At 30.3% G+C, this 12352-nt stretch overlaps 1 protein-coding gene across 1 annotated transcript; it reads right to left on the bottom strand.

Moving 5' to 3' along the window:
* Window positions 1–5972: 5972 nt before the first annotated feature.
* LOC149575292 (mitogen-activated protein kinase kinase 9-like) lies at window positions 5973–7820 on the bottom strand. The gene is made up of 2 exons (XM_089815078.1): window positions 7603–7820; window positions 5973–7475 (listed from the first exon to the last, which is right to left on the bottom strand). The coding sequence occupies exons 1-2, from the start codon at window positions 7625–7627 to the stop codon at window positions 6448–6450; spliced, it is 1053 nt and encodes a 350-aa protein (XP_089671204.1). The 5' UTR covers window positions 7628–7820; the 3' UTR covers window positions 5973–6447.
* Window positions 7821–12352: the final 4532 nt, after the last annotated feature.

Below are 12352 nucleotides of genomic sequence, written 5' to 3'. Positions count from 1 at the left end.
TAATTAAGAAGAACTAATACCAATCCTTTGTGATAAAAAATCAACAATTGCATTATCCAAGAATCATGTTTTTCATAAAAGGAGAAAACATATTGATACAAGGTACCACTTCATCAGGAAATCGATCAACAATGGAGAAATCTTCCTTGAGTTCTGCAAATCTGAAGATCAATTGGCAGATATTTTCACTAAGGAATTACCAAAAAGTAACTTTGAATTTCTACAAGAAAAATTGGGTATTGTCGATGGTAAAAATTAAGGGGGATTGTTGGCGGTATTTAATTTTTGCTCATAGACATTGATCCATCCGTCCAAAGTCATATGTTGTAGCCACCTAATGTTGCTAGTTTACCAACTGTGGCATATAATTTTAATATATTTTATTATATGTATTGGGATTTATAAAGTATTCCTAGACCTCTATAAATAGGGGCTTATGTAATGTATTTGAATAAGGTAGTAAGGCAATATAATTAGTTTCTTTCTTGTGTATTTGCCTTTCATTGTTGCCTTTGAGAAAGACTAGTGGACCACTTCTCCCAATATGTTAAGAAGACTCAAGATATCCAACAAACGATTACGAGTCTAAAATAGGTAACATTCCAAATTAGAATTGAAAATCGAGAGGAATACACATATTTGAATATGTGTATAGAACAAGCTCAAGACGGATCATGGTAAAGGATCTAATGGACCTGGTGCCACAAGTTCGATAAAACAAATCAGACATATGTTAGTAGACTAAAAATAAAGCATCAAAAGTTTAGTATACATTAGGTTCATTAGTAGAAACTTATATTCACAAATTTGGATAAGATATGCAATTGTGGAGATAATTCTCTCTAATAGATAATCAATTTCGAGGCTCAATTTTTTTCTTGACTTATTGTAATTCTCATGCATAGAGAAAATTTAATCAAAACTATATATCATACTATATTTACAATAGATTTCAAACAAAAAATATTTAGTCGATTTCTTTAAGTTTGACATTTATTTCATAGCTTACTCTTAACAATATCTATGATTTATAATCAAATATTAAAATTCCCCCTAAAATAACCATGTAAAAAAGATCATGAAATGTTGAAGAGCTTTATCATTGTAATTCAAAAAGTGCACCTATGCATGCCTACAAAAAGTCATCAATAAACATGAGCAAACACTTGTACATTGAAAATGAAGGAATGGTAAATGGCATGAGATCAATATGCATGAACTCAAGGGTAGGCAAATCATGCATGCCCATACCATTAGAAAAATGAACCCTAGAATATTTTCCAAGGACACAACTCAGACAAACTCTGTGATGATCCCTCATTCTATGTTTCAAATTTAAGGTTTAAATTATCTTTGTTCTTAAACTCTTTTGTTTTGATATTCAATCTTTTCCATACCTCCTTGAATTCTTTTTTATATCTTTTCTTTCCAAAAGTCATGTCTTTTGGGAATGTTATTTTATTAATATTTGATATTGCTAATAATATTAATTTAATTATATTATTATCTTATTTTATAATTTATATTTTCCACAAGTAATATATTTTATTGAATAATATATTATAACTTTACTTACTTATTTTGTTAAAATTTATATTTCTTTTGATAATCTATTTATTTATTATATTCATTCATCGATATATAAATATGTAAATTCTTCAATTATATATTTGGGTTATTATATAAATTCTATATTATTAAAATTATTATAATATTACATTATTATTAATGTATCATATTATTATGTAATTAATTAATTATATATTTATACAAATATTATTCTAGTAGGGATATCACAGTCCTTCCCTCTCAAATTTGCTTGTCCTCAAGCAATTTATAGCGCAAATTCTTTCTCTTTCCTACATGTGTCAAACACTTGCAAAAAACACATGTTAGTTTATCATGGCCTATGCAAGAGTATGATTGGAGACACAAAGTAGACACACGAAGACACAATGCAAACATGAGGTAGACACAATTACATGAAGACACAAAGAAGACACAAAGTAAACACATTGATGCATGGAGACAAGATGTAGACGAAGAGTATACATAATAAAATTTTTGTTGGATTACTTTTCAATGTTTGAAATAAGCAAGGGTTAAGGAATTTTTTACTCACTTGATCATAAAGTTTGCACTCCTTTCTCTTGTTTGGAAAAAAGTTCTTGGAGATGTGTCTTTTAGCAATTTTCCTTTAGCTAATACTACAACAAGGTGTCTAATTTCGTAGTGGATGGTAGATTTACTATTACTCAAGTTTGGACACAATCAACTTGGGGCTCTCAGATCTTTATCCATATTGGGATTCTCTTGCCCCAATGCAACCAACTTACTCCTCCCCCTATGCACACTCCCTACCCACTAGGCACATGTTTAAATCTATTGTGGATGGTAGATTTATTGTTGCTCAAGTTTGGAAATACTTAGCTTGGAGCTCCCTCATATATTTATCCATATTGGTATTGCCCCAACACGACCGATTTACTCCTCACCCGATGCACACTCCCTATCCATTATGAATTTAAGCACAACTATTTTGAATACCATTGTAATATCCCCTATTAGACATCCATATAATCATTTTAACTTTTAAATTTTTTTATGTTGATATAGTTCAAATATAGTATTGTATAACTTTATTTCACCACTAGATATTTTTCATCAACGTATATTTCATTTCTTTCCTCTTTGTATATTTATACCTTCTATATGTATGCAATTCCATAAGGATAAGGTTGCCTATATAAAATTTGCTAACCTTTCTAAATTTGTTCATTTGAATTGACAGTAAATATTTAATGATATATTTTTTCGGAATGTAAGTTTCTCACATAAAGTTTCTCTAATGTTATCTTCCCATAGAATGACACTTAGCATAGTTTTCCCTCTTACTCCATAAATTCATGTCTATGTAAATTCTTATTGGAATTCAAATTATATTTGTTTGCAAATTTTTTTCTTAATTCCTTTCAATGCCAATTGTGGTTTTCTTTTATATGATTTATAAGAAAATAGTTTTGTTTCCTCTTACTAATCTCTATCTCATAATTCTTGGTTATGTATGTATATTCTTGTTTGTGTACTACAATTTCTCGATGAATAGGGATCACTGTCTATCTACAAATAGTATTGATTGATAGTCTCACATTCCATTATTATCATTATTATTTTGAATCGATGTAACCCATTCATTCTATATATTGCCGCTATCGAGAGTGATGGTTGATATATTATTCTACTTTGATGTCAACGGTGATTTACTATAGCTTGTATCATTTATTGGTATAATCTATCTATAGTGTTCTCCTTGGTTAGTGAAAATGTCTACCATGGTGGGATACATTACGAATAGTGTATTTAATTCAATCCACACTAAATGAACATGAATATGAGTCACTATTTGCTTCACTCTCCAAACACATGTATTTGCTCAATATGGTATCCTTGGAAATAGATTCTCAAAATAATATGAATTGGAACTGTTGTTCCTCTTGTTCTTTGATACAACTCCCTTCTCCCACTTATAGTATATATCATTGCTACCTTGCAAATGATAGCGAACTTTATGTTTCAGGTTTGAGTGAATATAGTATCACCCAAATTTGTATTGTCAATTCTCATGAATAATTATCAATTTTCAATACCCAAAATTTTGAGTCTTACAACCATTTCAATTTCACTTTGGATTCATTCCACTTAACACAAAGATAAGATCCACCTTTAATGATGCAGGTAAGATGCCTTCTTCTGCTTAACATTTATTTTCGATTATTTTCTCTTTTGTAATGTGACACTAACGTTCGTTTGGGTAATGAAAATTGTACCATAATATTTTTTTAGTACACCATCACAAATATGTGCATTATAATATCTCATTAAAAGAAATCCACATTAAAAAAAACTAACAATGAATTGCACAATATTGAATGACACTTTCACATTGCACAACTACTGATATTGTGAAGTACTTCTGTTGACCAATGGATGTTTCAAAAGTTGCCAGGCAGTCCACCTCTTTCCTGCGTATTTTTATTAACCTTATATAAAATCACATGATCCAAAAAAGTAGGATAATATGTGAGATAATATTAAGACTGCAAAGTACAACATAATCAAAACTATTATAAATTGTGTGAGCTATCTATTAAGAGTATTATAACACGTGAGTTATTTATTAATAATATTATAATGTGTTGAGTTATCTATTTCTATTAGAATTGTCCTTGAGACAAAATTATCGATAACACTTCAACATGTGTGAGTTATCTTTTAAGCTTCTATAAGACAAAGTGTGTAAGAATGATAATATAATATGTGTGATTTATTAAGATGTAACTAACAACATGATCTAAGAGTACTATAGCATGTGTGAATTATCTATTAGGAGGATTCCAACATGTGCAAATTATCTATTAAATTTGTATAAGACAACATGTTCAATAATGATGCTTTATCTAATCACATTCTTCAAGATATATCATTTATTATTATTATTATTATTTTTGTGGATGTTACAACTCATTCATTTATTTAATCAAAAGTCATTACAACACATCAAAATTGCAAATCACATATTTCTTGAAAGGGTGGTAATAATAAAAAGTTCTTGAAAAGAGTGAGTTTATCCTAGTTCAATATAATTTATATTGTGAAGAGTGAAGAGGTCTCAGGGATGTACTATTTAAATGTAATTAATGTTAAATGAATTATATGTAGAGAGGAAGCTAATATTTTAAGTTGCCTAATTCTAATTAATTGTTCCACAAAGAAATTAGTCAAGTTCTAAAATTTATTTATTTTTTAAAAATATTTTAAAGTAACACTAATTCTATTTTTTTTTCATTTGGTTATTTCTAATTTAGTAAGGGTTTTATTTTTTTTTGAATATAAAAACTACCAAAACTCTTTTATCTAAAAGCTTCCTAGTTCCTATTGCAATCTTTTGGAGACTTCAAACCTCTGTCAATGGAGAACATAATTTATTGGAGAACATAATTTATGGGTATCTTTGGTTTTTGTAATGTCGTTTTAATGCAAGAGTGATAGTAGCACACTGGTGCATTAGACGAAGAGGGTTAAGGTTAGCTTGGAACTCAAAATGATCTCTCATTCAGAATTTGGATGTAGGCACTCTGTGTTAAGCACAACAACTTGCTTCTGCTATAATGCACAATTCATCTTCTGAAAATCCTAGGGCTACTTCAAAAGTCTTGATCGTAAATAAGGTAGGGTTTTCACAAGACTTGAGCTTTACTTGCCCTTCTTCCACAACAAGGCAATTGCCACTTTTAGGATGGTAAATGATTTGGTGTAGGGTTTCTTCTTTGAAAATGGATCTGATTTAAAAATAGAATAAAAAATATGTCCAGTGACAGGAAAAAGGACATGAAATTCAAACTTTATATTAAACATAAACAATAAATTTCGAGTCTAAGTTGAATTTATCTATTGTTTTTAATTCATTTATACAATCTATGCTGAAATTAATGTATCGTTATTTTACTCAAGTGAAAATATATTTGAAGTTGTTTCTTCAATTATTGTTGAATTTTATGTGTTGTTCCCAAACTCAAGCGTGAAAATATTTACAACAATATTTATTTTTGAGGTAATCAATCTATGTTGGGTTCTACATGCTACTTCTAAATCTAAGTGCAATTTTTTTCTTTTTAACATCAATATTTATTTTTGAAATTATTTCTCCAATATATACTGAAAATATGTGTACATGAATATTTGTTATTTCTATAATCTATGTTGCATTGAAGGTGTTATTTTTGAAAAGTGTGAAAGTATTTTCAACTTTTTTTCAGTCACAAATTTTGGATTGAAGTTAAAGCAATTGGTGCTGGCTAATCTTCATACAAAATGCACCAAGGATAAAAAAAAAGTCAAACATGATTTTTTTAGATTCATGAAACTAGAGCGGATTTTTTTCAAAAGTTTTCAATCACAAAAAATACATATCATTGCTTGAAAATTTCCAAAAATGTTTTTCATTTTTTTGAAATTTAGTCAATGGTACAATTTGTAAGAAGGATAGCTTCGTCCAAAAGAATTACCTGCCCCTGAATGCACTTACATTTAAAAAAATATTTTTCACAGAAAAATAACATTGTACAGCACAATATTTTTTTCACATTTAAAACATAACAATGAATTGCACGATATTGACTTGACTGGCGGTCGTGACTCTTGACTCCTAAGTTCCCGGACCTCGATTTCCGTGATGGTCGGAAACCCTACCCCTCCGCAATGTCGTGCATTTCCGGCGGATCGCTTGCACTGTTCGGCCTCTTTCCATCTCAACAGCTGAACCAGACAAGATTTCTGTTGCAGCTTCCCGATTTGATCCTTTTGGAGCTTTACCCTTTTTAAGGAAACGAATCCAATGATGGTTTAAAGCTTAATCAATCTATTTCCTCTGAAATCTATATACATAATTCACACATTCTGTGAGATGTTGAAGGACTGGAAGGGCACTTTCACATTGCAGTGCTGCTGTAACTGCGAAGTACTTCTGCTGACGAATGGATGCTTCAAGAGCTGCGAGGCAGTCCACCTCTTTCCCGCGTCCTTGTCAAGACAACAGCTGATGACACTCTGGAACTCTGCAGATGCACTCGCAGGCGCAGAGGGCGGATCTCCAAAACAAATGGCACACATCAGTGCTGCCCAATCCGCTTGTTCTCCGGCCGCTACAAAGGGGAAATGACCCACATAACATTCCAGCAATGTCAATCCCAAACTCCAGATATCCCCTGCATACCCATTGTATTTCCCCCCATAGCTCTGCGGATCGAATCTCTCTGGCCTCATGTAAGCACACGTTCCCACATAGGAATTGCAGCAGGAATCTACGGCGTGTGATACGATCCTACTCACACCAAAATCCGCAATTTTGATTCGCTGGTAATTCTTGCTGAGCAAGAGATTGGCGGGCTTGATGTCTCTGTGAACAATCCTGTGGCTTTGGAGATACTTCAATCCCTCCAAGACTTGTCTTGCGACCTTCGCGAGGCAGGACTCGCTGATCCGAGTCCTCTGCTTCAACAGCTCTGCAAGGGATCCACCGTCCATGTATTCCAGCACAAAATTCATGTTTTCCCCCTCGTGGAACACGGCCTCGCATTTCACAACATAGGGAGAGTCGATCTTCGTGAGGATGTCCGTCTCTCTGGTTATCATGTGGGGAGTGAGGGAAGAATCGTGGGCGTTCATGCGGATGACTTTGAGGGCATAATTAGTGGAGGATTTTGGGTGAAAGACCTTGTAAACAATGCCTCCACTGCCATCTCCGAGCTTTCCCAATCTTTCCAAATCAGAGAGCTTCTCTACGCTCTGTGGCGCTGAAAGTGCCTGTGGCGGCTTCGGCAGAGGGAGAGGCAGGGGAAGGGGAAGAGGGTGTTTTTGGTGTTGGGCGGGGATTATAAGCTTCAATCCAAGCCTGTTCTTTGAAGGCATTGCAGTCTCTGTAGGACCAGAAAAACGGGTTAAAATGCATAACATACTATGAGAAAATTATAAAACTCAATAATCATACGTTAGAACCTACTAGTCTACCATAAAAGCCAAACTAATTAAGAAAGCAATAGAAACCTCTTTTTTCGTTTGTAGCTCCCATGTTCTTCTTTCTTCTCCAAATGATTGTGGCTCCAATTCGCCTATAGTGCACACAAGGTTGAAGCCAAAGCCTATGATGTGGATAATGCCATGAGAATACTTGAAGTGTGATTTTATGTGAGAGAGAGAGAATGCAACATGCAAAGAAGTAGAGACTCAAAGATTCAAAGATTTGGACTTTCAAAACTTAGGCATTCGGATCCAATGACCCAAAATGAGAGAGAGAGTGTTCATTTTATAATCAACACTCAAAGTGAGGGCATTGGATTTGTCACCCAGAGATGTGATGTGGCAAGAGATTTCTATGACGCATATGACAGAATATGCCACTTGTAAGATTCTATGACACATGCAAGTCAAATTTGGAAGAGAATCTATGACGCGTCATAAGATTCCTCAACCCACTTAAAGCCAAGAATCTATGACGAATAAGCCAAATAGGGACATGCGTAAGAGGTAATAATATTTGATTATGACAAATCTCAGCCAAGTGTCAAAGGAGGATCCACGAGGTGTCACATGCAAGTGTCATGATGACGCAATATTTTATGGAATATTTGAATTAAAAATCCTCTTATTCCACAAAATAAGAATTAGTAGAAAATGGATTTAATGATGAAAAATGGAACTTAGGAAATTAAGAATTTTCATGGTTTGCAGATAATGAATCAATTAATTAATAAAATTAATTAATAGAGGATGATAATTGGGAAGAATAATTAGAAAGAATAGGATTAAATTATGGGTTATTTAATCCTATAGAGAAAATTAGCAGATGATTGGCCAAATTGATTAAATGAATGCGATCGTATCCTTTGATGAAAATGTGACGATGATGGATATCGAATAAGATGATGAAAAGGTAGACCAAAACCATGGTCAAATTAATTGATAGATCGAAATCGATAACATGCCAAGGACACATGACATGAATAAATTGATATGTAACATTTAACCGACATTGTAAATGCTACAGGATTGAAATTGATTGATAAGGTTCGATCATAATAACATTGACAAACATTTTCAATATTATTAAAATGGTTGATGATGCCATGATCCAACATTGAAAGCCTCAACAACATCAAAGATTGAATGACATGAATGATATTTTGACCTAGCACTGAGAGCCATGACAGTACTAAGGTCAGATTGATAAGATTGATAAGTTGATAGATTTCCAAGGCACTGAAAGCCACAACAATGCCTAAGAGCGGATAAATGATGATTGATTTGAGATGTTTGATATGTTTTGGGTTGATTAGGATTGATTTCGAGTGATTCTGAGTTGATTTGGGGTGATTCTGAGTTTATTTGATATGATTTCGAGTTGATTTGATATGATTCTGAGTTGATATGAAATTGATACGAAAGGGGATACAAATGACAAAATATGGTCAATCTGGCCAAAAGATCGAGGTTAGTAGAATGAGAAAATGGGACAAATTAGTATGAAGAAGTCGTAGATGCGAACCATTTTTGAGCATCTACAGTCTCTAATGATGAATCTTGTCCTATAGGGATCAGAGATGGAGAAAAACTTGATGGAATTAGGTGCTGGCGAGAGAGAGATTGGTGTTATAAAGATTTGAGGGGAGGCAGCGAAGGCAAATGGAAAGAGGCGGCGGCAAAGGAAGCGCCGAGGAAGTAGCAGATGTTTGTCATATGTGGAGGAATGCAACTTGTGTGGAAGGATGTGACATGATGAAGATGACGTTGCAAGAGGAAACGATACAATGGAGAATGAGTGAGAGTGGGAACTCCATGGTCCGGGGGTGACGACTTCCCCTTCTCAAGGAATCTCGTCTAACGTGTTGGTCATGGCGACTAGGTTCATCCTCCCCATGTCAAACAGTTGCATGATTTAACCCATATTTATTTTGGTAGATTGTACGGATTCATTGCATGGGTTTTGAAGAAATGACGGGGCCCAATTATGAGTTATCTAATAAGTTTGTAAAAAGGCGACGTGACATGAAAATTATTAAAGAATTGTTTTGTAATTTTAGTCACATGTGACTTTGTTAATAATAACAATAATAATAATAATATACTTAGTTCCTGTCATTATCTTTTTATATAAAGACAATTTGAATAAGAATGGTAGTTTAACGTATAAGTTATATAGGAGAGATTGTAGAGGACAAAGTGATGAAAGATAGCACTGGTGTGTATAACTTATTAACACGTGTGAGTGGGCTTAAGGAGTATTACAACATGTGTTGAGTTTCTTTATTAAGCTTGTATAAGACAACACAATCAATAAAGATAATACAATATGCATTTTTTTTGGTAAGTTTTTGAAAGATACTTTATCAGAATTATTACAATATCTTATCTATTTATTGAGATTATAATAACCATGTGTGAGTTATTCATTAAAAAAGTTATTATGTTTGTGAGTTATTTACTTGTATTAAGATTGTATAAGACAAAATGATCAAAGAGTATTTCAACATGCACATCTTATTTATTAAGTTTGTATTAGACTACCTGGTTATGAATGATATATATTATTAGTTCCTGCCAAGGCAGGAATACTTATGCATTCATGTAAATCTAAATATGACATTAACACTAACGAATCAAATTCAAGAATTTAAAAGATTATATGAGATTTCAAATGTTTATATCTTTTTCTAATTTTTCATTATTTTATAAATCAGATTTTTCATCCATTTTATTGGTCCATACTATTTTTGGCGAGTGAGAAAATTAATTTTCTTCAACCAAAAATACAAATATTTTCTAACAACTTCATCTTGCATTAATGAATGTATTAATTATAACTTTATCTTTTCCACATTTGTGACAAGTTGATAAGATTTTATTTTTTCAATCATTTTATCTTCCACCTCACACAACATGTCTAATCAATATTAATTATTACAGTCTATTAAATATTTTTAATTTCTTATTTTAAATATATTTATTATTAGTTTTACATTGATGTTTATTTTTGACTATTTGATATAACTAGTTCCTAAAACTTCATATAATACATAAGTTCAAATTATCTCTCTCTCTCTCTCTCTCTCTCTCTCTCTCATATAATTTCAATATGTTATATCTTTGTATTTGAATTTTTAATTTTTTTAAAACTTTGCTTTTTAAATAAAAGTAGTTAAATTATTATTATTTTACTTTTATAAAAATAAATTTAAAAATATTATTTTTTAATTATATTTTATAATAGTGTTTGTAATATGTATAATTGATAAGTGTTATAATTTTTAAATTATATTATTTATTATTATTAATATTTTTATTTAAACAATTTATCATTTAGTTTAAATACATTTAAAACTTAAATATATATTTTAATATTAAATTAATAATTATATTTATATCAAAAAACATATTAAAGAAATAACCACAAAATAGAAATAATTCAATTTTAAAAGATATATAAACTAGTATATTAAATAAATCTATCTAAAGAAATGCCGATAGATATCCACTACAAAATAATTATAATTTAATTTACTACATCTAAAATTATTTATATTTCTTTTATCTCCATTTATTTAGTTTTTTACTAATTTAAGCTTTTTATTTTAATTTCTTAAAAATTGGATGATTTATATCTACAAATATTATTTTAAATAGATATCTTATATTCTATTCATTAAATTATTTTTAAAAATATATTCTATTTATAATTAGATTTAAACTTTTGACATGTAGATGGTTGTCAAATTTATCGTAGAAGAATAAAAGTTAACATTAACACACTCACACCATCCCACTCAATGCCTATCAACATTAATTATTATTAGGTTTTTATAAACTATGTATTAAAATTAAATAGTTATATTTTATTTATTATTTATTACATCATATTTATTCATCAACATCAAATTTATATGTATTACATCTATTTATTATTTACAAATGTACATATTAAATTATATAGATATTATTTCATAATTAAAAATTACTTAATTTTATGAAAAATTTGGAAATACAAAATATTAAATAGTAAACCTTCTCTAATTGTGTAAAATTAAACAATTAGTTTTACTTATAAAATATTTTTATATTTCAATACATTTCATTTTTCTTATAGAAATGTGAGTTTTAATATAAAAATTAAATTCTTAGTTTCATTAATTAAAATATAATATATTTTAATTTTTTACTATAACCATGATTTTATTTTGACTATAAAATATGAGCAATCTTATCAAATAACAAGTGCATTTCTACGCAAAAATTAATGCATTCATAATGTTAATTTAGATTCTCGCTCATCTACACCTCTACAACCATTATGCGTTAGGCAGGAACTATGACGCATTGCGTCTCTTGTTTCATAATTAAAATTACTTAATTTTATGAAAAGTTTGAAAATACAAAACATTAAACAGTAAACCTTCTCTAATTGTGTAAAATTAAACAATTAGTTTTACTTATAAAATATTTTAATATTTCAATACATTTCATTTTTTCTTATATAAATGTGATTTTAATATAAAAATTAAATTCTTAGTTTCATTAATTAATATATAATATATTTTAATTATTTATTATAACCATGATTTTATTTTGACAATTCGTTTTATTAAGAAAAATAATTATATTTAATTCTCTCTCTCTCTCTCTCACACACACACACACACACACACACACATGCAACTTATGTTAGTATCACTCTATCTTACTATTTTATCTCTCTTCCTCTTCCCCTATATTATCTATCCTTTTTTCCTCTACATATATGTTT

The sequence above is a fragment of the Cupressus sempervirens genome, chromosome 2 (assembly GCF_028749045.1).
Source record: "Cupressus sempervirens isolate cs-2001-9-10 chromosome 2, ASM2874904v1, whole genome shotgun sequence".
NCBI classification, from domain to species: domain Eukaryota; kingdom Viridiplantae; phylum Streptophyta; class Pinopsida; order Cupressales; family Cupressaceae; genus Cupressus; species Cupressus sempervirens.
The sequence above is the reverse complement of the archived record's forward strand: the minus strand, read 5'-3'. Positions and strand labels throughout refer to the sequence as shown.